Source organism: Macaca fascicularis, chromosome X, assembly GCF_037993035.2.
Source record: "Macaca fascicularis isolate 582-1 chromosome X, T2T-MFA8v1.1".
NCBI classification, from domain to species: Eukaryota; Metazoa; Chordata; class Mammalia; order Primates; family Cercopithecidae; genus Macaca; species Macaca fascicularis.
Genome location: NC_088395.1, coordinates 11894632 through 11920271, shown reverse-complemented (window position 1 = coordinate 11920271; position 25640 = coordinate 11894632). Strand labels below are relative to the sequence as shown.

The window sequence follows — 25640 nt, the reverse complement described above, 5'->3', positions numbered from 1 at the left end:
GTTCAAAGACAGAGGATAGAAATCAGGAGGATAGTGATTAACTTCAGGAAGAGCTCCAAGAAAGACCACTGGAGTTCAAGTTGTACTCTAGTTCTTGAACTTGGTAGTTGTGTCACAGATATATTCAGTTTGTGGAAATCCATTGAGTCTACACCTATGATTTTTTACATGAGTATTATGCATCACAAAACAGTCTTAAAAAATAACAAGTGTTACTGATGTAAGGACAGAAGTTTAGACAAGGCACTTTAGAGACTCAAAGATCCAATGTGTCTACAGTGTCAACTGTACTCATTTAGGTAAGTGAGAGACAAAGATTCTTTTCTGGTAGGATGTTTACAACTACTGGGAACCTCTACCTACATCCTCATCTTGCAGCCCAATCTGATAACCTCTAATTCAAACAATAAATTGTTTATTTAAAATTGGAATACACTCTCAAGTCTTAGGAGTCACATCTCTGCAGACACTAAAAAGAATACAGGCAGAATTTCGGAGGAAATGGAATTTTTGGCTAATGATAACATCAGTTTTTGTCAACAAATCTCTCCCTGTCTACTTTTCCTTTTTTCCCCTCCTTTCTCCTGATTTTTATTTCCCCATTCTCTTTCTACACACACATGAGCATGTGTATACACACAAACACACATATACATACACAGTAAGTTTATCTTCTATAAGTTTGTAATACACTCACACCTCTTGACCCACTAAAGTAAGCAATGGCTCTGTCATTCAAAAAGCTTAGCCCACTCCAGATGCAAGAGAAGATTCTTTGCCAATCAAATCCTACCATGGAATCAATATATGGCCATCGCCAGGGCTAACCATTTGTGTACTGGTTAACGTATATGACTTAGAGCCCTTTCAGGACAGAGACCATCTTAGAATAAATTAAGAAAAAATAAAACAACTTGTACAAGTAAACCCACCAAGGTATACTGGCTTCTGACAGGGCTGGATCCAAAGCCGCAAATGTCCTTTCACCCAGCCTCTCAGTAGATGCTAGCTCTCGGGCAGAGGTCCCTGGAACTGACACCTATGGTTACAGGGAGCTCTGGACTTACATTCCTAAAGGCTTGTCACCATAGAGGAACAAAGCCTTTCTTTGTCAACTCAAGTTCATAAAACTCTGGGGTCAAGCTCTCACTGGCTCAGCCTGGGTCCTGAAGTCTGATGATCAGTAGCCATGGGGGTATATGAGGTATGGTTGATCTAGAGAACGAGAAGACCCCAAAAGGAAAAAAGTGATGTTCCAGAAAGAAGAGGGAAGAGTTCCCAGAAGGGGAACAAATCACACATCCACAATCCTTGTGTTTTTCAAACATGGGCAGCAAATTACTGGGGGAAGTGGGTCATGAAGCCACTTTAATAGGCTATAATAAGCAGAATATAAAAAAGGATAAAATGAAACAATCAGGTTTTATCAAACTCAATATTATTTTGCAGAACTTCTGTTTTAATTGTGCATGTGTATGCATGCACATACACACATGGTATATATGTGGACTAGGTAACAATGGAAGACAAATTTCTTACTGTGGGTTTTGGTCAAATAAATCAGAGTACTACAATCATCAAACATCTGATTCATTTAACATGTGAGCATCTATACCTGCCCATTTGTGGGAATATTCAGTATATATTTCATACCTCTTCTCATGCCTTCATTTATTGTGGTTATGGCTGTAGATATGGTAAAAACTGTAGCTGAGACATTTTTATTATGAACTATTATGCCTTATTCAATCAGTGAGAAAATGCTTAGGAAGAAGAAATGCACGATTGTAAATTTATTTTCAACATGATACCCAAACAACAAAGTTGTCTAAGAATTTAATTGGTTTCCTCATAAACACTAAGAAAATTATTTTCAATTACCTAATTGTGTATTATCTTTATAAAGTTACTTTCAATCATATGATTAGTACATGCTTGTTGAAGATAATTTGTTCATTACAGAAAAGCATGAAAAGACCTTTTCAGTTATTTGTGAACTCAAATTCTGCAGTATATGGAACACAGAGAAGTACATTTCCCACTTGTGTATAACTCCAGCATTTTGAGCTATTCCCCATTAGGGCAACCACTGTCGCCAGCCAATGAGTGAGTTCATAATTATTAGGTATCCATGTAACCACCCCTTTTTAGATATCAATTCAGCAAATCCTCTCTGCTCTCTAGAGCCAGAGCTCTTCGTTGCCTAACCAGCAGTCATTTCCCCTCCTTCTTTCCTCCCAGAGTCTCAATTTTGCAGAGGTATCAGATGGCCATTTGCTGGGCTGGCAGTGGAACAGAGGTAGGGAGAGCTGCGGCCCTCTCTCACACTAGAAATAGACCCTAATTGATATCATCCAGTGTTTGTCAATGAAGGACCACTGCTATTTTGAGAAGGACAACTTTTCATAATGTAAAACTGTTTTACTCATGTTAGGATGTTTAGAATCTCTGGTCCCTTCCCATTATATGTCAATAGGACCTCCACCTCATCATTATAAACAATTAAAACACCCCAGGGGCATTTCACAACATCTGTCCTCCAGTTGAGAATCACTGGGACTCTTAAACAGAGGTTGGCAAACTTTTTCTGTAAAGGGCCAGACAGTAAATACTTTAAGCTTTATGTGCCATATTGTCTCACTTGCAACTACTCAACTCAGTAATTTTATTGCAAAAGCAGCCAAAAATTTATATGTAGATGAATAGGAATGGCTGTGTTCTAATAAAACTTTATTTAAAAAACAGGTGGTGGACTGCATTTGCTTGCAGAACACAGTTTGCTCATGTCTGCAAGTCTAAACTAGCCATGTCAATTCCTCTCACTGGGTAGGTTTAGGAAACACACGGGGGGCATGGTGCAATTCTAGACAATGAAAGATTGGGGAACTCTGCTATGAAGTTTCTGAGAAAATTCTCCACTCTCTCAAAAAAAGAGGCATGGACAAAACATACCCTGCTTCCCTCTCCTCACCTGTGGTCTTTTTTTTTTTTTTTTTTTTTTTTTTTTTTTGTGAGGATATGCTACCGGAGCTATTGCAGCCATTCTTTTTTTTTTTTTTTTTTTTTTTTTTTTTATTATACTTTAAGTTCTAGGGTACATGTGCACAACGTGCAGGTTTATTACATATGTATACATATGCCCTGTTGGTGTGCTGCACCTATCAATTCGTCATTTACATTAGGTATATCTCCTAATGCTATCCCTCCCTCCTTCCCCCTCCCCACAATAGGACCCTGTGTGTGATGTTCCCCTTCCTGTGTCCAAGTGATCTCATTGTTCAATTCCCACCTATGAGTGAGAACATGCAGTGTTTGGTTTTCTGTTCTTGCAATAGTTTGCTAAGAATGATGGTTTCCAGCTGCATCCATGAGGTTCAGCCAACACGCTGACATGGCACATCAAAAACGATGTCAAAACCCAGACACCTTGAATCAAGTTTACCAACCCTAAAGTGGCCCTCTGGATTTCTTATGTGAGATAAAAAAAAAAAAAAAACCCAGACACTTTGAATCAAGTTTACCAACCCTAAAATGGCCCTCTGGATTATGTGAGATAAAAAAAATTGTCCTCCTCTTTAATCTATTTTTGTTGTGTTTTCTATTACTTGCTGCTGACAGCATCTTAATGAATATACTTTCAATTTGGTCATAAGGCAATAAGGATAATATATTTCTACCAGAATATGGGGGTGATGTTCAGATGGATGTTTTTCTTCTGCAATCAATAGCCTTGTTATTGTTTTCCAAGTGTATCTCTGAATAAAAATGAAATTATTAAAGAAGAACAGCATGTTGATTGCTTTCTCAACTCCTCTTCCTTTCTTCCCCCATGCTGCTAGAACCCTGATTCTGAATGTTTGGGCCTCTGTGAAGGTGAGCCACAGAAGACCATCTCATTGCCCTTTGCTAGGTGTGACCATGTGACCCATTTTGGACAATGAGACTCTCTAAGGGAAAATTCTAGCTTCTAGAAAAGATGTCCCTCCATGATTAAAAGAAATAGCCTCACAAAGAGAATGCTAACAGTGCTCTGGCCACTCCTGCTTCATGCCTCTGAACCACAGCCTGGAGCTGTGGCAACCACATTACACCCACGAGGTGACAAAGCCTGAGGCCGATGGAGCAGGAAGAGGGAAAACACCTGGATCATTGTTGACTTCACTGAGTCCATGAACCCCAATCCAGGAATCACATGCATCTAGGAATATTTTGTTTAAGCCCCTTTAATCAAGCATTGATTTACTGGCAGCTAAAATGTCCTGATAAACTCAAAACAAGAAAGTATACTGAGGATGACATTTTTCACTTAAAACATAGTAGCTATTTAGGGTATACATGTCTTACTAAGTATAGGTGTCTCTAAATAAATGACCCATATTGTAGTAGAGTGTTGACATCCACTCCCATGGAAGCAGGTGCAGCTGGATAACCTGGAAGGGCAGGGCTGGGAGGCCACATCCCCTTCTATTTCATCTCTCCTCTGAAGCAAGCCAACTTTTCCAGTGTGGTTTCCACACCTCCCTTCAAAGGATCTACTTGTCTCAGCAGAGCAACCAGTGGACAAAGGGGAACCCAATTTATTATCTGTTTGCTTTTAATCATTTCCTGCATAGCGAGTGTGGGCTATTACATCTCCTTTGTGGGAAAGAAAGTGAGCATGGCAGGAGAATATAAATATTTAAAACACAATTCCTATTCAAATTGTTTAATGACTATTTGAGAAGAGAAAGAACTCTTTACAGTGGGAACATTTATACAGAGAAACATCTGTAAGTGCAAAGTTGTATTATCTAAAGGTAAAAATATGTATATATCTAAATCTGTATCTACATATTCATTTGTAATTCCCTCTGTTTCCAACAAGAATCATGTGATGATATTTGATGACATAGGACCAGGGCCAGAAAACTTTCTGTAAAGGGCAGATATTTCAGACTTTGTAGGCCATATGGTCTCTGTAGCAACCACTCAGTTCTACTGTTTTAACTGTAGACAATACATAAATGAATGGGGATGGTTATGTTCCAAAGAAAACTTTATTTATGGACAGTGACATTTTAATTTCATATAATTTTCACGTGTCATGAAATATTATTCTCCTCTTGATTTTTGGGAACCATTTAAAAATGTAAAAACCATTCTTAGCTTAACACAAACACAGGAAACTGAATGAATTAGGCCCACAGGCTATGGTTTGCCAACTCTAGGACACAGCAAAAAATCTAAAATGACTTGTAGGCCAGCAATAAAACTATGAATTATGTACAGTATAGTGTTATACATATATGTTCTTGCATTCAGATGATCTTTAAAAACTGTTAGCACATATACCTATAATAGCTAGCCTTTTTAACACATCACTATATTGTAGATACATGAAATTTATGGAGTTTACATGACCACATCGGCATGAAAGGGAGAAAAAGTAAAGCACTAACCAGTAGAGAAGGATTAGATGCTTTATTGCCTCCTATGTGTGTTTCATCAACTTACTTAAATAACACTCTATTCTTCAGCCTGTTAACGTGATCTCAACCGGAAAGCCAAATTATGAACTAATGGCATCATAATCAAATTATCCCCGGAATGTGGTTCTCTAGAAAACATCAAGTTGTCCCCTTTAGTGAACAGAAGATCATCAGAGGATAAGATTTTGAAGACTGCTGTCAACAATTAATAAAATTTAAGTTGAAAAAACTTATAATCTTTCCTGGTTGAAAGGTGGGGAACATAAAAATATTTTTCTGTTTATATCTCCATCAGAGAAAACCTTATCTTGATATTAAAAATGAAAAAAAAATTGCTTCAGAATACTAAATTCTATGCAAAAAGTAACAGATCATTTTTATAATGATATGATCTTCCAGCTTTATCTTAATTTGCTAGTAAAAGTTATTAAAATTTTATAGATCTGAAATTTCTATTGTACTTGTACAATATATATCCTTAATATATTAAACTATCTCTTATGTTTCATTCATTCACAATAGAGAAAACTAAGAAATTCAGGTTAGAACTGTCTGAGTTAGCAATTTATATTTTCTCTGGGGTTGATTTTTCAACATTTTATCACATTTTGGGAAATCATATTTACCCAATCTTCTTTCTGTTGTCTAAATAGATTTTCTTCTCCCTTATCCCCCATTCTGATACCATTTTTATTAGTTTCTTATATATCCTTTTGGTATTTTTATGTAAATATAAGCACATTTACTTCTGTGAGTCTTACTATTTTCACTTAACAAATATGTCCTGGAGATCATTATATATCACTGCATAAACTGTTTCCTTGTTCTTTATTCTTACAGCTGCATAGTGTTGCAAGCTATTTTAATCTAGGTTCTCATAGATGAATTTTTTTGAATTTGCCCATTATATGGTAAAACAATGGAATTGTTGAAATATAATTAACCTTAGAGGGAATATGGCATAATTTTCCTATTTTACAAATAAGGAGACAAAGGCCCAACTTGCTCAAATCCACCTGAATTTCCAAATACCATTACTCAAGCTTTCCCCATCACTAAGTACTTCAAGTCTTGTCACTAGGTTAACTCCTGTGACAAATGCTGCTTGTCAACTTCAATACCTTTGAGGAAGTAGAATGCCCACAACTTTAGCATAAAATTTGAATATCATTTTAATGGCACCTCAGATTACCTCCTGTCTTTTATGGGTTTTGAAATACTCAGTATACTATTTTTAATGTCATAAGAAAAAACTCTGCCCATGAAATCCAAAGACTTAGCTGTAAACATATTCATCACATTGTTATCTAAAGCAAAACACTGGAAACAATCTAAGTGTTAATAAATAGGAAACCATTAAGTAAACTGTGGTACATGTAGCTGTTAATTTTATATTTATAAAGAAGGTTTAATGATATGGGAACAAAATATTTTGTAAAAACTTAAGGATAGAATAGTGCATTTGTGTTAACTGTAAAATGGTTACAAAATTTAAAGAAAATAGAAGGCTAACTGACTATATCATTACCGATAGAATTTTAAACATTTATATATCTTTTTAAATACATTCTATATATTCGAAACTTTTTACAATAAAAGTGTCCACCTTTACAATCAGAAAAATATTTGAAGAATTTGTGGGTATTGTTGTTTGGATCCTTGAATTTATATGGGTTTCTTTTAGCATTTTTGAAATTCAAGTTTATTTTTTACTTGGTAATAGATACCTAGCATTTCAAATAAAAATAAAATAAAAATATAAAGTGTGGATGGTACATGGAGAACCACTCATGTCCTTGTGTACCCCACCCCCTCATGTATAACCCTCTGAACTACCACTTTACAGAGTTAAGTAATGTTATTATTTTTTTGTGTATCCTTCCAGCCATTTTTACGCAAACACAAGAAAAAATATATGTTCCATCTCCCTCATCTTTTTAAAGCGTTTTTTTTACCTTACATTTTCACTTAACAATAAATGTATTCAGAGATCTTTCTATATCACCGCATAAAGCATTTCCTTCTGCTTTTTCACAGGTAGTGCTATATTTTAATTTTTAAGCAAAGTTCTCATAGACCCTTTTCTTAAAATGTGTTCATTCAGTGTGATATTTCAAAAGAGTGATATAAAAACTAACTCTAGGTCAAATATATATATTTTAGCAAGACAATGCCTTTCACTTAGTATAGTATTTCACTTTGGGGTTTTTTAAAACTTCACTTTCCCTATATAATGTATGCAAAATACCTGATCATAGGTTCTTTAATATCACATTTAAGTACAAAAAAAAAAAAAAGCCCTCCCATGATCAAATCTTTAAGTATTTTACAATACTTAAAGATTTTTTTTCTGATTGTAAAAGTAGGATGCTTTTATTGTAAAAAGTTTTAAAGCTATTGAACATATAAAGAAAAGATATATAAATACTTGAAATTCTATCAGCAATGATATCACTTAGCCTTCTATTTTCTTTAGACTTTATATCTATTTTACAATATTATCTATAATTCTCTCCTGGCACTAAAGACAAAATGTATATAATTAGAGAAGACTAGGACTTTTAGGACTAGAAGGAAAGGAAAGAAAAGAAATATGAGAATGAGAGGATATGGGCCCAGATATAGGGCTGGGTCCCAAGCTGTAGAGGTAGGGAACAGTTCACTGCCAAGGATAAAATGGCTACAATAAATAAGTAGTAATAGCAGGTCCTAAAAATCAGAAGGAGCAGTGCAATCTGATAAATGACATACGGAAGCAGGCATACCTGTGATAATCAGTATTTGACATCATGTGGAATACAGTATGGTTTCACTCTGATTTATTCACAATTCACCAAATACTTACTCAGTACAGACATACCTCAGAGATATTGCAGGTGTGGTTCCAGACTACTGCAATAAAGCTAATATTGCAATAAAATGGGTCACATAAATTTTTTGGTTTCCCAGTGCATATAAAAGTTATATTTATACTATATTGTAGTTTATTAAGTGTGAAATAGCATTATGTCTAAAAGAACAATGTGCATACCTTAGTTTATAAATACTTTATTGTTAAAAATATGCTAATGATCATCTAAGCCTTTAGTGGATCGTCATATTTCTGCTGATGGAGGGTCTTGCCTCCATGTTGGTGGGTGCTGAGTCATCAAGGTGGTGGTTGCTGAAGGCTGGGGTGGCTGTGGCAATGTTTTAAAACAAGACAACAATGAAGTTTGCTGCATCGACTGACTTTTTCTTTCGTGAAAGATTTCTCTGTAGCATGTGATGCTGTTTGATAGCATGTTACTCACAGAACTTCTTTCAAAATTGGAGTCAATCCTCTCACACCCTGCTGCTTCTTTATCAACTAAGTTTATGTCATATTCTAAGTTCATTGTTTTTATTTCAACAATGCTCACAGCACCTTCACCAGGAGTAGAATCTATCTCAATAAACCACTTTATTTGCTCATCCATAAGAAGCAACCCTTAATCCATTCAAGTTTGATGATGAGATTGCAGCAGTTCAGTCCCATCTTAAGGCTCCACTAAGTCTAGCTCTCTTGCTATTTTCACCACATCTGCAGTTACTTCCTGCACTGAAGTCTTGAACCCGTCAAAGTCATCTATGAGGGTTGGAATCAACTTCTTCTAAACTCCTGTTAATGATATTTTGACATCCTCCCATAAATCATGAATGTTCTTAATGGCATCTAGAATGGCAAATCCTTTCCAGAAGGTTTGCCATTTACTTTGCCCAAATTCATCAGAAGAATCACTCTCTATAGCAGCTATAAATGTACAAAATATATTTCTTTTTTTAAAACTAGTCATGTGTAGTAGTGAGAATGTGGAAAAGAGTAGAACAAGAAGTTCAACCTATAACTGACTGTGAACAATCAACTGAGATAACTCACTACCTTCAGACCAGCCAAATTCCTTAAATAATGAGACTTGGAAGTCAAAATTACTCATTGATGATTGGGCTGCAGAACAGATGTTGTGTTAATAGGCATGAAAACCATATTAGTCTCCTTGTACATCTCCCTCAGAGCACTTGGGTGGCCAGGTACATTGTCAATGGGCAGTAATATTTTGAAAGGAATCTATTTTTCCTGAACATAAGTCTCAAGAGTGGGCTTAAAATATTCAGTAAACCATGCTGTAAACAGATGCACTGACATCCAGGCTTTGTTGTTCCATTTCTAGAGCACAAGCAGAGTAGATTTAGCATAATTCTTAAGGGTGCTAGAAGTTTTGGAATGGCAAATGAGCATTAGCTTTAACTTAAAGTCACCAGCTGCATTCGCCCCAAAAAAGAGAGTCAGCCTGTCCTTTCAAGCTTTGAAGCCAGACATTGACTTTTCTTCTCTAGCTATGAAAGTCCTAGATGGCATCTTCTTCCAATTAAAGGTTAGTCTACACTGAAAATCTGTGGTTTAGTGTAGTCATCTTTATCAGTGATCTTAGCTAGGTCTTTTGGATAATTTGCTGCAGCTTCTCCGTTAGCACTTGCTGCCTTACCTTGTACTTTCATGTCATGGAGACAGCTTCTTTCCTTAAGCCTCACAAACCAATCCCTGCTAGCTTCAAATGTTTTATCTGCAGCTTCCTCACTTTTCTCAGCCTTCACAGAATTTAAGAGTTAGAGTCTTGCTCTGGATTAGGCTTTGGCTTAACAGAATGTTGTGGCTGGTTTGATCTTCTATCCAGACCACTCAAACTTTCTCCATATCAGTAATAAGGCTATTTCACTGTCTTATCAATTGTGTGTTTCCTGGAGTAGCACTTTTAATTTCCTTCAAGAGCTTTTCCTTTGTATTCACAGCTTGGTGAACTGTTTGGCACAAGAGGTCTAGTTTTTGGCCTATCTCAGCTTTCAACATGCCTTCCATACCAAACTTAATTATTTCTGGCTTTCGATTTGAAGTGAGAGATGTGCAACTCTTCCTTTCACTTGAATACTTGCAGGCTACTGTAAGGTTATTAATTGGCCTGATTTCAATATTGTTATGTCTCAAAGAATAGGGGAGCCTGAGGAAAGGGAGAGACATAGGGGAATGGCTAGTGGTACAGCAGTCAGAACACACACAACATTTATCAATTAAGTTTGCCATCTTATATGTGTGGTTCATGACAGCCTAAAACAATTCCAATAGTAACATCAAAGATTACCGATCACACATCACCATAACAGATATAATAATAATAATGAAAATATGAGCACATGCTGTTGAAAAAACGGTACTGATAGACTTGCTTGATGTGGAGTTGGCACAAGCCTTCAATTTGTAAAAAGTGCAGAATCTGTAAAGCACCAACAAACCAAAGTGCAATGGAACAATGTATCCCTGTATCTACTACAGACCAAGAAGGTTTAATACAAGGGTACTTGCCCTTGAAGAGTTCATAAATGAGACACAGATCAAAACCGGATTCAATTATAATACAATCTATACCAGTCAGCTGTTGCCACAACAATGCTGCATAACACAGTGTCATACAAGAATAAGCATCTGTTTTCACGCTCACAGGTTTGCCTGATGGTGCCGGTCCATGTGAATCAAGCTTCTAGGACCAACAGGTTAAACTAGGCAGTTCTTCATATAGCAATGTTAAGAGCTTTTTGCTTTTTTACATTCTTTTTTTTTTAGCAATGTACAATACCTCAAAGGCATTCTCCTACCAAAAACTTGTACCAAAACAGATACCCTGTGACTTCTGTCCCTATTCCACTGGTCAAAACAAGTCACTTGGCCAAGTCCAACAGCAATGGGGCAAAGAAGTACCTCCACCTCTAGGAGGTAGAACTATAATGTCACATGGAAAAGGCTTGGATTCAGGGAAGATTTAAGAATTGGGAACAAAATTGCAATCTATCACATAATGAAGAAATGTTATGAAAAGAGCAGGGCACAAGATGTCCAGCACAGATAGGGTACACAGTTGCACTAAACTTCCCAGCTTGCCTCACAGTGACATAGGGTCAGAGTTCTGCCTAATGGAATTAGGGTAGAGTGGTATACTTCAATTCTGGGCGTGGCCCTTAAAAACCTCTCACCCAATCTTCTACCATTCTCTCCCCTCATCTGTCAGCTGAACACTGATGTGCAGGAAATCTTGGATAGCATACTGAAGATGAGAGAGTCCTATCTTACAGGTTCTCAGAATGACTGAGCATAGCAGAGCTCCCCCACACCATCAGGTATACCTGTTTTGTGCATCAAGCAAACAAGAGATCGGCCACAAAAATTGAGGGGTTAATCTGTTAAAGCAGTGAAATTATCTTCACCAATAAAAGATGTCAGTCGAGCTATTTCACCCAGGATTGGGAGGTTGGAGAAGGTGACATGGAACAACCTTAGATTAAAAGCTGAAACATAAAAGACAGACGGGAATTTTCCAGGTGTAAAAGAGGCAACATAAAGATTGTTCCAGACAAAATGAAGAGTTTATACAAAGGCTCAGAGTGTGGCACTTTTTAGGACTTCTAAAAAATTCAACATGGTTAGGGGTAGACGTGTGTGTGTCTGTGTGTGTGTGAGTGTGTGTGTATACACATGTGTGTTTGGTGTTGAGTAGGAAATTAAGGCTGGAAAGGAGGAATAATAAGTACAGAGAAATATGGTTCTCAAAGGAACCAAGTGAATTGGGCCAAACCCAAAAGGGTAAAGATAAAGAATATGGATTTTGTCCTCAAAAGTATATAGACGGAGGGGACAGGGAGGATCCAATTTGCACGTTACAAAGCTTCTAAGTTAACCTACAAATGGTATTGTAAGTGCTGACAGTTTAAGTACCCCAGAGTGGGGCTGGCAAGTGTGACTGTGTTCAGGGTAAACTTCCAACCATATCTATCCTTCCCCCGGCTAGCAAAGAAGGCTGACACCCAGACTGCCCCAAAGGGAAATTTGAGTACTGGGCAGAGAGATCAAAGAACAGTAAAATACCCATGTAAAGGGCAGAGAATAAATATTTTAGGCTTTGCAAGCCATGTGGTTTCTGTCACAGCTATCCAACTCTCTCAAGAGCAGCCATAGTATACAAACAAAAGGGCATGGCTTTGTTTAAATAAAACTTTATTTATAAAAATGGTCATAAAGCTTTCTAAAATAAGTAAACACATCAGATAGGTTATAGTTTGCCAGCCCAGGCCCTAGGCCATGAAGTAGGACATTACCCTGAGCCACAGTTCAGTTGGGCATGTCTGGGATTTACACCAAAACTAATTCCAGACTCCACCACTGTATAGCTGAGACTGCTAACCACTCCTGTACTAGGGAAAAGACTGGTAACTTGGATCATGAATTTCAGAAGAGACAAATATCCAGGACTCCAGTTACAGGAATCATTGTAAAATCACCACAGTCAGTATGTGATCCAATGTTAAATTAGCCAGATGGCGTGTGTTCTCCCCCACACCAGTCTCTGACCAGATAAATAGCTGTGCCAGTTCAATAGAAAAATACACTAATTCCTACATTCACTGGGAAAATTTTACCATTAATTTTATGAACTTTTGCCTACTGCTTTCTTTGAACCTAATTTTTGTCAGGTAATCATGCATTATTTTCAATTAAGCAAAACTCGTAAAACTTGTGAAGCCTATAAAAAATTACCAAAATAAAAATTAAAACCCTATAGTAAATTGTAATTGCAGGGAAATTACTTTTCATTTTCAAACTTTGGAAACATTTCTTTCACAGAAATGATTGTGTTTTCCTAGCATTCAAAAAAGGCTTTCTAAAATAAAAACTTACTGACATCTGTAAAAACCCATTTCAATATCATCATAACTTTGCTTGTTGAGCTTAAAGCAGTAAAACAGAGACTCCTTAGACACACAAGTTGATGACTTTTTAACCATCAATCATATATATATATATATACACACACACATATATATACACACATATATATATAATTTCAAATGTAAAAACAGAAATAAAAGTTTATTCTCTGAGACCAAGTCCAAGAGCAGGCTATTTACTTTTAACATGTGCATTGTATTCCTTTATATTCAATAAAGAAGTACTGAAGTACTGACACAGTAATTGTTCAGCTAAACAAATATGACAATTTGTTTGCAACAAATGTTGAATGAATTGTATATGACTTCGCTCACTAATTATTTAGTATAGACTATTTATCTTATGCCAAATTCTGTAAACCATACTTGAAAATATACTTCTGAAAGAACAGTTCTGGCAGAAAACCCTTCTCATCTCTTTGCCAGGAAAAAAAAAATGGGAATGTTAACTTTGTTATCTAAAACTAAGGCTTAGATTTCTTCAAGATAATTTTCAGAGCTTAAGTACATAATGACCTAAATTACTCAGAAGCAAGGCAGCATACTTTTGATATATGCTTTTGCTGTAAAGAACTAGAGGTAGTCTATGGTTTTTCATTACAATGCTCTCAGTCAAATTATAGGAAAGTTAGATTAAACTCAACTCCAAATTGATACAGCCTACCTCCATTCCTCTGACTACAACTAAATCCACTTATCTAGTTTTATTTCCATTTGGAAACAGATTAGTGAAGGTCATTAGCCATTAGGACCAGATGGCTCAAGTGTACTGTAAGGAAATACTAGGCATTCTCCCGTTGACTTGATTATCAGTTCATCAGCACACATTGGTTGAGGCTATACAAGTAGTACACCCATTCTTTTTCCATCCATTTTGAACTGGATGTTTATGGAAGGCAAACATCACCCTAACAAGCAACTCTCCAGCTCCCCAAAAATATCATGTCAACTTAGTGACCAAAGAATAAGCATGCATACTTTTTCCAAGTGCAACAAATTAGTAGAACAAAGATGTCCACTTCTAACGGTCAGTTTCCAATAGTTCAAGAAGTAATTTGAGATCAGAAGTTTCAATAAAGATAAGGTCTATATTAATTGGTAATGTGCATTAGTGAATTCAAGTATTTATTATAATATACTCAATTTGACATGCGTGTGCCCACATGTGTGCTGATAACGATAAAGAAGAGAAAACAGGAAAAGGCATTGTTTAACCCAGGCAGGGGTCAGTTAACTTTTTCTGTAAAGAGCCAGAGAGTAAACATTTTAGGCTTTGTGGGCCATAAGGTCTCTGTGGCATCTATTCAACTTTGCTGTTGTCAGGCAAATGCAGCCATAGATAATACCTACATGAATGGACACGTGTTCCAATAAAACTTTATTTATGGACACTGAAATTTTAATTTCATATTATTCTTTTTTTGATATTTTTGAACCATTTGAAAATAAAGAAACTATATTTTGCTCACAGGCTATGCCATAACAGTCAGCAAGCCAGATTTGGCTCATAGGCCACAATGTGCCAACCCCTGTTTTAGCCTATTCATGATGTTCTTTTCCTGCTATGATTAGCTTTCAAGATTCAAGATCATTTGATGGTAATGGTGGTAGATTTCAGGATGGTATGCTTCAGCAAAGGTTTTAAATGGTCTTGAGTTTTCTTACTGAGCCAAGAGTGAAACCAGTGGTTTCAAGTTCATTCCTTAAAGATACATTTCTAGTTCACCAATAATGTACATTCTCTTACAGCTAAACTTCCATGGTTAACCTCAAATGAAATAAAAAAGACTAAAGTTGAACAGTGTATGTGTATGTAAAGGGAGAGAATGAACAGCTGGAAGGACCATAAGCAGAAAGTGAGACTTTCCAGGTCATGCATTTAAAGTACAAGTAAGTTTCACTGCAGCTGTCAGTCTGTACCAAGTTCTGATAGCAAGAAGGTAAAACTTGCTTGCCCCAGACAATGAAAGAGAGAGAGAGAGAGAGAGAGAGAGAGAGAGAGAGATGCTTGGAATGGAACAAAGCCTGACCTAGACGCCTTCTTCCCAGAACTGTGAGCGACTAGACTTTCACAGCTTCAAACTAGCAACCCTTGGGAAACTAGAGTTAAATATTCCTAAAACAGGAATCTAGTTCTGTTACGAAACTGTTCATCGTTTCACCTCCTGACAGCCACAAAAATCAGCAGAACTTAGAAAGGACTCAGAAGATGAGCAAGTAGCATTTTTAATAAAATTCAAATCCAGAGTCTTTGGGGGTTTTTCATTGCTAGCCTCCAGAGCTTACTATTATCAGCAATATTAATACAATTACTCAGTAAAAATAGCAGATACGGGAAAACCCTGACCTTTTGCACTACTTCTTTAACTTCCCCTTTTCCCTAGAAAATATTTAATTCTGAATAAGATAAAGGTAAAAGACAGAAGTTTAGTAGTATCTAAATGGATTTGACATAAAAATCTAAGGAAACTATACATATGTATTTTATATGTTTCCTCAAATATAAGATACTTGTAAGAAAATTAGTATTCTTTACTATGACAGATATTAGTCACTGCTATATACCACAAAATAACCCATGCAACTACAAGAAAATGCAAAATAAAGCATCCCCCAAATTTACCTACTACTGTAAGAAATCATCATATCAACAGTGGGGACTCAACCATTATCATCAAGTCTACCATTTTGCTTAAAGAAAAGAAGTCAAATCAGGGACTCTATCTATGAACATATCACTCAATTTAATAACATCCCTATGAGTTTTGGATCTCAAATCATCTCCCTCAGGCAAAAGGGGCATAATCATATGTTTTTCTACTGGGCTGCATTCTTCTATAAACATTTGAAAGAGTGCATCTGCTTTACAAATAAAATAGTCAATGCAAAGAGCAGTAACAATAAAAATATATGCCTGTTTTTATACTATTACTGGTTTATAAAGCAATCATCTGTAATGCTCTCATCTACAAGGATGGAAAATGATATAGAACTGTTACCAAGGAAACAGTGAAGTAAAACTGCATGTAAACTATCAAGCAGTTTAAGAACCAGAAAATTAGAAGAACGGAAAAAACCATCTTCAGATAGAACCATGACACACTGTGCCACCCACGAAGGATGCAATCAAGGGTCATAACTCTTACTGATGATGTAAAGGGTCCCAACTACTTGCCAGGAATTCTAACACTTGGCAGCAATTTGTTTTAATGGTAATGGGTTATTGAGGGGCAATGTGAATTCTGATTTTTCCCACGATTAAAAGGGCATAGAGTCTGGAAACAAATAGTTAAATGTAGACACTCTAAAAAGTCAAAATATGCAATTTATTTATTCCAGTGTCGATTAATATTCTCTTGGAATTCTCTGTAATTACACTGTCTGTACTCACAGATAGGACACTAAGCAAATATCACTTCCAAGATATGCCTTCTGAATTAACATTTAGAAACTCGAGTTTGTAGGAACCAAAGGCAAGGCCAGGACCCAGGGTAACTACATGTGTTTGCCTCTAAACCAAGAGAATTTTAAGCACTCAAGTAACCATGCTGATCAAAGCTAAATCCTTTAGGAAGATTATCCATTCTGAAATCAGGAAAATCCTGCAGTATAAGCACTTTTATACTTCACCTTTGAGAAAAGAACTTGATTTCTGTAACAGTGTTTAAAACGCATACAAGACTTTCTTCCTCCCAAGGCAGAAACAAGCAACTGCAAACATGTGTTTTTACGTGCTGATGACCCTCTAAAGGTATTTCTATCTCAGCTTGGGGACCATCCTTGAGCTCACACTAAGGAAAAAGAAGAATTATATGGATGGAAGATTTCTTAATCGGCACATCAGCTCAGAACATTTGCACCTTCTGTCTTTAGAATAAACACTCTACTGGATCACATTAAGGATAGAAAGTGAAACTCACATTCATTTACTAAATTTTAAACTCTCTTTTAAATAAGATACCACTCTCCCCACAACCTTGCTTGAGTTTTGCAAAAACTCAGATTTGTGAATATCATGTAGGCATCCTAGAATTTAGTAAAAAGAATATGAAACATCTTTTCACTGACACATGACACTGTGCTCTCCGAAGTTCCTAAGTTTAAGGACTAAACCAAGGCTCTAGATGTTTTGTTAAACTGTTTTTAGCATCTGAGGCCACCAAAAAGTATCCTGGTTACTTTGAACTATACTATTGGTTGAACTTCCCTTTCCCTTTAGCAGTAGCTCTGTCCATCACACAGAGGGTTCCACTCAGTCTCTAAACTTGCCCACAGCTGCTTCCCAACCATGGTTCATTATTTGACAGCTGTTTAGAAACTAGCCCTAGGCAGAAGCATGCAGGAAGTTAATAGAATAGTGGTGTGAAGCAATGGCCCTCTATGAGATCAGCTTGAAAGCAAATAATTTGCCACACCACAATCATCCACTGCTTAACACATCAGTCTTCCGATCTGTAGGACAACACCTCTTCCTGAGCTGCTCTAAGACCTATCAACGGTGTATCTCCAGTCTACTTAGAGTAAGTTGCACTGGGCCTTTCTCCCTGGGGAAATCTGCTAGTGGCATGAAGACCGGCCCATATTAGTAGAAAGGGAAGGTGGAGATGGGCAGGCAGAACAAAGACTGTAGATGTCAGAGAGAATGGCAACATCCAAACATAACCTTTCTGAAGTGGTCTAAATGTAATTTAACAAAGCAAAGTCAACATACGTTTCTACCTCGGACGATTGGAAGCTGCTCATCCCTGCCTGATGCAATCAACACATCTCACTCTGACACTCAGGACTGAAGGAAAACCTGGGATTGTTCTGTCCATATTGCAAGTAAGTTTTTAAGCTACATCCTGGAAAAACCCAACTGTCTACCTCCTACGTCCTGGTGGTAGCTGCTATAAAGAGCTCCAGGGGCAGAGAAGGTTGGGCATGGTTTTCTAAGACTGCTCCTATCGGGCTCTTCCCAGTTAATGTCACATAGCAAGAAGCACAGACCTTACTCTGTGGCTCAAATGAACACTTTGGAAGCATAAGCAGGCAGAAGACCTCGAGGAGTGCTCTGGCCAGGCAACACCTAGGCGGCCCAAGCGTGGAAATGTTCCTCCTTTATCAGTACTACGCAAAAATATCCGAATCGATGATTTAGTTTTAGCTACTGTTTTAACAACATGGCCACTTAGAAGAAAATTTCTAAATCTTTCGAGGCTTAAGAATATAGTCACACACACACACAAAGAAAAAGGCTGAAAGTCTTTCTCTTCTATCTCCATGACCTCATCATTTAGGTTACCATTGGGAGCACCTGGTCAACCTAGGCGCTAACTCTGTGGAGGTGTGGAGGTGTAATTTAGGAGTGGGGGGAAGGCGGCACTTTTGGTCTCTGCAGCTTGGAAGGCAGGCACCTAAGCTCCAAGCACTTCTGGGTTTCCCTAGCAGTAGCAATTACAACCACCTTCTCTTAGCCCTGAATGATACATGGGACCCCAAGCACCAGTGGGGCTTTTCCTTAGGGAAAACAAATGGTTGTGAATATCGGTGTGTTGGTGAGGGCATGTATGTACCTCTCTGTGTGTGGTCTACACCCGTGGCTACACAAGCCTCAGCAGCCAGTGAGAAATAAGTTGAATGTGTCAGCCCCCGGCCACTTCGTTTCAGTCTTAAGCCCCGTCGCGCTTTCCGGCTTTTGCCTCTACCCAGCCTCCCGAAAAATAAGGCACCAAGTTGCCCGCAGCAGCGGCCCTAGGTGCAAACGGAACCCGCGCAGCCCCTACCTCGAAAGCTTTGCAATCTTCACAAAGCTGAAGACATCCATGCAGGCAGCTGGGGACCCCCGAGCGCGACAACTCCGTCGCCCCTTCTCACGCCAGCAACAACAGCAGCCTCCGCAGCCCCATGGCCAAGACCTCAGTGCGCCCAGGGCTCCAGTCGCGGCGACAGCGGGTGGCGGCGGGGGCCGGAGAGAACCTGCACCTGGAGGCGGCGGCTGCTACCACCCTCCGGCCGCGAGCTGCGTGTGCATCCCCGAGCAGGACCATTGATGAGCACCCGCGGCAGGAAAACTCAATGGAGAGGGAGCCAGGCAGGGCGCAAGAGGCGGGGGCTGGGAGCGCGGCCCGGGTCTCGCGCCCCGCCCCGTGCGCTCTGGCCCCGGGTACTGCCGGGCGTCTAGAGAAAGCGAGGCCCGGGCGAGAGGCGCTGCTCTGGCTTCCCGGCCCTCGGACCCCCGTGCCCCGCGCACCAAGGAGCGCAGACGGAGCCGGGAAACGGGAGACAGCAGGCGAGCTGGGCACACGCGCACGCACCCCTCGCAGCACTGCAGCTGCCTCCCTGCCTCCTTCTCCAAGCCGAGTCCCTGCTCCTCTCCCCACCCCCACCAGCCCAGGGGGAGGGGGCACTCTCCTGTCACCCACTGCGTGTGCCTCCAGATCTGAAGGATCTGGTCTAACAGTCTATGGCACACTGGAGAACTGTGAACGCTACCCCTCCCTTCCCAAGCCGAAGGAGAACCGTGCAACCGCAGGTTGCCCAAAGCCTCGGTTTGCTCCGTAAACAAAACTAGCGATCGGAAGGAGCAGGGATGATAGAGGCTGGGTCGTTTGTCAAGGGGAAGGGAAGGGAGATGCCCGGCGCAGCGGGCTCGATTGGGGGAGCGCAGAGTTCCCACTGCTTCTCCCGAACCGCTGGGGCGAGACGTGACCACTGGGCTGGCTGGGAAGGTGTGTCTTTGGACAGCAGCACCGCGGGAGTGTCGGCCAAATAAGAACCGGAGGCATTTGCGGGTAGGGGGATGAACACAGCTGCTCCCTCCTCCAGGAGCATAGAACAGAAGGTCCCAGGAGCCCGTGATGCAGACGCTAATTCTAACCGGGCTCGGAATCTAAGGGAAGAGAAGGATTAGAATGGGGTCTGGCACGCAGAGCGAGCTGCTTTTGCAAACTGAGCGGTGGGAGAAGGGAACAAGGAAGAAAAAAAAACAAAACAAAACCTAACAAAACCTTGCCTGAGAAGCAAAAACACAGAAACATAAACACTCACCTTAGGCAGAGTAAACTCCAAGTTGCAGCCATCTAGAACTCCTCCTAGCCTTCTCTTTTACATGATTACCTTGGATAATCAGCCCTGTTCATTAACTCAGTTCTACCTCCTGGGAAGCTCAGGCTTCATTGGGCCCCTTTTTCTTCTTCCTCTTGGAGTCTCAAGGCCTCTTGTCCACAATCCTTTAAAATTTCCCCCCAGACTGTGAAGGTCAGCTGGCCGCACTAAGTGTGTGCTCTCCCACCAGCAGCGTTCACCTGGCGGCAGGGCCACTGCAAAGAACAGAGAGCACCCCCAGAAATGTTGGAAGATCCAGCCAGTGTTCCAGTCTAGCTCTCCGAGGGGATTAAGTAAGAAATGGGTTTAAAGTTCCCACACTTCTGCTCCTCTCCTGGTCTGTTGTTATATTTAAAGTCTTCAGTATTCAAGCCTAGTACTAACGCGTTTTTTTTTAAGCATTTATTTCAAAAACTGAACATAAAATAAATAGCAATCTGCAAAATCTAACTGACTTAAAACTCAGGCATAAAATTATATTTTTTTGAATACATACTTACCAATTTTCCTGCAGCTTCTTTTAAATAGGCTAGTTTAATTGCATGAACGCAGTTACTACTCAAGGATCAGAAGAGGTGGGAGGGACCTTGGCTTTTGAACTCTGTTGTTTGTAAAATAATTATAGTTTGGATCTGCACTATGCTTTATAATTTTTAAAGCATTTTTTTTGCATTAGAGTCTCATAGCAACCCTGTCATATAAGTAAGGCAATACGTTTAGAAGAGAAATCTTTTATTTTTATGCCATAATCTATTCTCAACATACCAGACAAAAATGTGTGTGTGTGTCTGTGTGTTTTTTAACGTAGATCACATAATGTTACTTGTCTGATGTAAACTATGCAAAAGCTCTGCATTCTCGTCAAGCTGAAGTTGCACTCCTGCTAGGACCAACAAGACCCTACATCCCTTATCCTTTGATCTTTCTTACCTCAACTATTACTGCCCACTTCCCTCTCCCCTTTTTCCCCGTCCCTCCTCATCCCCCACCCCAAGGCCCCCCTCCCTCACACACACACATACACTCACTGGGCTCCAGAAATTTTGGCCTCCTTGCTGTTCTTCAAACTCTACAGGTAATCTTCCCACTTTAGGATCTTTGCAATGGTTGTTCCCTCGGCCTGTAATGCTCTTTCCAGGAATATCTGCATGGCTGACTTCTCCACCCTGTCAAATCTATGCACCAATACCACTTCCAAAAATCCCCCTCTAAAAAGCCTATTTAAAATTGCAAAAGGCTCTCACATCCTGGACTCCAAGTGCCTATTAACTGTTTTATTCTTTTTTCTTGTTTCCATAGCACTTATCACCCACTAGCACACTATATAATTTATTTTTATCTTTAGGATTTCTTTCCTTTTTTTTTTTTTGTTTTTGGTCTGAATCTCCCACTGGAGCTCCACAAGGGCTGGGATTTTTGTTTTGTTTTTGTTTTTCACTGATGGATCCCAAATGCCTAGACCACTTCCCCAGATGTAGAAGGAACTTAAGAAATATTTGTCGAATGAACAAATCGTATGCCCATTGGATTCACAGCCCAACCAAAGCTGGCCAAGCATCCCCAGTGAGTACTGATCTCTGTATGACTTCATGGCTTACGTCTGTCTCTCTCCCCACCCATCTACTTCCCCAGCATCCTTCAACCTCCTTTGGACTGACTGTTAATGATGGCAACAAAGGCCTTCTTAGATTCTCCAGTTATTTTCCCCCTTCACCTTTTCTACCTTTCCCCCAAGAGAGTGGCCACTGACACGTTCCCTCATCTCCGAGTCAACATCTGGCAGCACAAAACCAGCTCATGATTGGGAAAAGGAGATAAAAACAGTGCCTTTGGAGAATGTGTTTTGAAAAAGTTCTTCCTTCTGAGAACAGAACAGTTGGGATGCTCTTTTTAAAAGGATTACCCTATTTATCAATAATTATTCCAGATACCAAATAGCTAATTATTCAACAGTGAAAGTGACAGGAAATAGACATTGTGTTTACTTCTAGAGAGACAGCCTCCCTTCGAGACATCTGGTCTACCTGGAACAGCTTGCTGTTGGCCTTCTCCCTGTGCCAATTTGTACACTACAGTTATGAATGGTGCAGATGCCATCTCTCCACAGCATAATAGCTACCAAGGGAAATGACTGACTTCTCCAGGTCTTTACACATCTCTCATATAGTAATTATCTAGTATGTTTTCTAATGGATTGATATTGTTTTCTAAAACAAAGAGATTCCACCCCTCCTCCTTTGTTTCTCATTAATATAGCAATGGAAAAAGCTGCTCCCTTGAAACATGCTAACACAGAGTGTTTATATCTTTAAGCCATCTTGGCAGAAGGACGGAGATTGGAGTAGTTGGTCTCTCAGCTCTGTCCCCTCTCTGTGCCAGGTGTGTGCTGCAGAGGTTAGGATAGGTTTGCCTAGCATGAACTAGATCTGCCTAAAACAAATAAAAGCCAAAAAAGTGGGATCCTGAGTACATATGTGGTTTTCTGAAGTTTTCATATTAACCTGGATAATCTCTAAGGCCCCTTCTAGATCTTGTAGGGGTTTACTAGTTGGAAACTTAATCTACTTAATTTGCTTCACTTAGGTTCAAGTGACCTTTGGTCATTTCTGAAAACCAGACACTTTCAAACACTGTTGAAAGTACTCATGAACAAAAGATTCAGGCTCACCAGATCCAGAGCAAGTCCTATAACTTCTCTGAGACTCAGTTTCCTCAGCTGTAAAATGGAAATAATACATCTTTACCTTACACAAAATGAGCACTTGAAGTTGGCACCAGTTTACAGTTGGCTACATATGAGTTGAGGCACATGAATGTTAGCTCTAGAAGGATTTCCACAGCTGTCTGCAGCCTTGGCAGTACTGGTAGGAAAAGTTTCAGCCTATAAAATGACTATTTAGGAGGCCCAACATTTGCTTGGATTAATCAGAGGTGGGCGCTTTTGCCTAAAAATCAAACACTTTGTTGCCTGGGCAGTTACTAAAGCCCTAAGCTGTAATATCTTTTATGCCCCAGGGGATTATCAGGGGGAAGTGTGAGGAACTTCTTCATCATTGTTAAGGCCTTATCTAAAGCTGGTGTTAGGAATCTGCTATTGGGCCAGATGTTCCATATAGGTTGGCAGCTGAGGGTTCTTTTGCTGCAAATTACAGTAGAGAGAGCCCCAAGCATTTCTCAGCTGGACTGTAGCATCTCGACCATCTGGTCTCAGTCCTGAAAACAGAAGTAAATAAATAACAGCAAGGTATTCATTCAATCAGCAAATATTTATGGAGTGTTTCCCATGTACCAGGCACCATTGTAGGCACTGGGAAGTAGACTAGGCAACGAGGCAAGTTTCTGCTCTCATAGAACTTATAAAGAGGAGGTAGATGATAAACAACAAAATCAGAAATTGCAGTCAACAAGAAAATAGCAGATAGCAATGTGCAGAGAATTAAAATTCTTCTGATAGAAAGGGAGTGGCTAGGTGGCTATTTGTTATTCAGTGGTTCAGGAAGACTTCTATAAGGAGGTAACATTTAAACAGATATGAAGAATCTCATGGAGGCTATAGAGGCTGCCACACAAAATTCATATGGGAGAGTATTCCATGCAAAAGGAACGGCAAGGATAAAACAAGGATGTAGTCCTTGAAGCAGGAACAATGATTGTATGTTTGAAGAATCAGAAGGCAGCCAGTGTGACTGAAGAGTAATGCATTAAATGAAGTGAGAGTGAGTGAATTTGCAGGGGCAAGAAAGGTGAGATCACATGGGGCACAGTAGGCCAGTGTCAGCTGTCTGGCTGGTATAATGAGATGGGAGGCCGTGTGAGGATTTTTAGCATGGAAGTGGCCAAATCTGACTTACGTTTTGAATGACCACTCTTGAGGAAGTGAGTGTGAGGGCAGGGAAATTACTGATTTAGGAGCCTGTTGCAAGAATCCAGACAAGAGCTGGCAGCAGCTCAGAGAGGACATGACAAGGAGGTGGTGAAAAGTAGCCAGGCTTAAGATATGTTTTGAACAGGAACAGTTGATGGGTTAGATGTAAGAGGTGGGGAAAGAGAGGAATAAGGGAAAAACTCATTTATTTTTATTATTTACGAAATACCCTGGTTTGGTCAGGCATGGTGGCTCATGCCTGTAATCCCAGCAGTTTGGGAGGCTGAGGTGGGAGGATCACTTGAGCCCAGGACTTTGAGGCTGCATTGAGCTCTGATTATGCTACTGCACTCCAGCCTGGGGAACAGAGTGAGACCCTATATGAAAAAAATAAAGAGAAGAAAAGAAGTGCCCTGCTTCCCTTCCCTAGATATAGAACATACAAAAACCAGAAGGGTTTGGCTGGGTGCAGTGGCTCAGGCCTGAAATCCCAGCACTTTGGAAGGCTGACGTGGGAAAATTGCTTGTTACCAGGAGTTTGAGACCAGCCTGGGTAACATAGTGAGATCTCATCTCTAAAAAATAAAACCAAATAAAATAAAATAAAATAAAATAATTTTTAGAAACCAGAAGGGTTTTACCTCCATCTGGCTAAAGTATTCTGCCTTTCCTCCTGTTCCTTTTTTTTTTTTTTTTTTTTTTTTTTTTTTTTTTTGAGACGGAGTCTCACACTCTCGCCCAGGCTGGAGTACAGTGGCACCATCTCGGCTCACTGCAAGCTCCGCCTCCCGGGTTCACACCATTCTCCTGCCTCAGCCTCCCAAGGAGCTGGGATTACAGGCACCCGCCACCACGCCTGGCTAATTTTTTGTGTTTTTAGTAGAGATGGGGGTTTCACTGTGTTAGCCAGGATGGTCTCGATCTCCTGACCTCGTGATCTGCCCGCCTCGGCCTCCCAAAGTGCTGGGATTACAGGCATGAGCCACTGCGCCCGGCTCTTCCTGTTCCTTTTAATGAACTCCAGTGCTCTGAAAGCTGACCCTCCCGTGATTCTCCTCTCTCTTGCCTGCTCAAGGCCCTTAATCTAGCACTTACTGTGTCTTTTTTCTGTATCAGTGTTTTTTTTGGTTTGTTTGTTTTTATCAAACTGTTGGACCATTCCTATGTGCATTCAAACATGATGCTTTTCTTTTTACCCTTACAATCACCCTACATTAAAACTGTTCTTGTCATTGTAACTAGGGACTCCACGTAGCTGAATACAACAGCCATTGCTCAGTCCTTATCAACACAGCTGACCATTCCCTCTTCCTTGAAACATTTTTTTCACATGTCTTTGGGGACTCCACACTCTCCTGGTTTTCTTACTTCCTTGCTGTTTGCTTCTTCTCAATATCTTTTTTGTTACTCTTCTGTCACTGTATCTCAAC

General features: G+C 39.6%; 1 protein-coding gene across 9 annotated transcripts in view; it reads right to left on the bottom strand.

The window, feature by feature from the left end:
* FRMPD4 (FERM and PDZ domain containing 4) overlaps positions 1 to 25640 on the bottom strand; it is an 864755-nt gene that overhangs the window by 578812 nt on the left and 260303 nt on the right. For 5 of the 9 annotated variants that reach the window (XM_045383464.3, XM_005592964.5, XM_005592963.5 and 2 more), the window contains exon 1: positions 19025 to 19568. The exons of 1 other annotated variant lie outside the window; for it this stretch is intronic. Coding sequence is in view for 4 of the 8 variants with exons in the window: in XM_005592964.5 (XP_005593021.3) it covers positions 19025 to 19065 (41 nt within the window). In the remaining 4 variants the exon portion in view is untranslated. Of the gene's footprint in view, positions 1 to 19024; positions 19569 to 20288; positions 20572 to 25640 lie in introns of those variants that run through there. 3 more of the 9 variants (XM_045383463.3, XM_045383461.3, XM_005592962.5) reach the window with 1 other exon arrangement.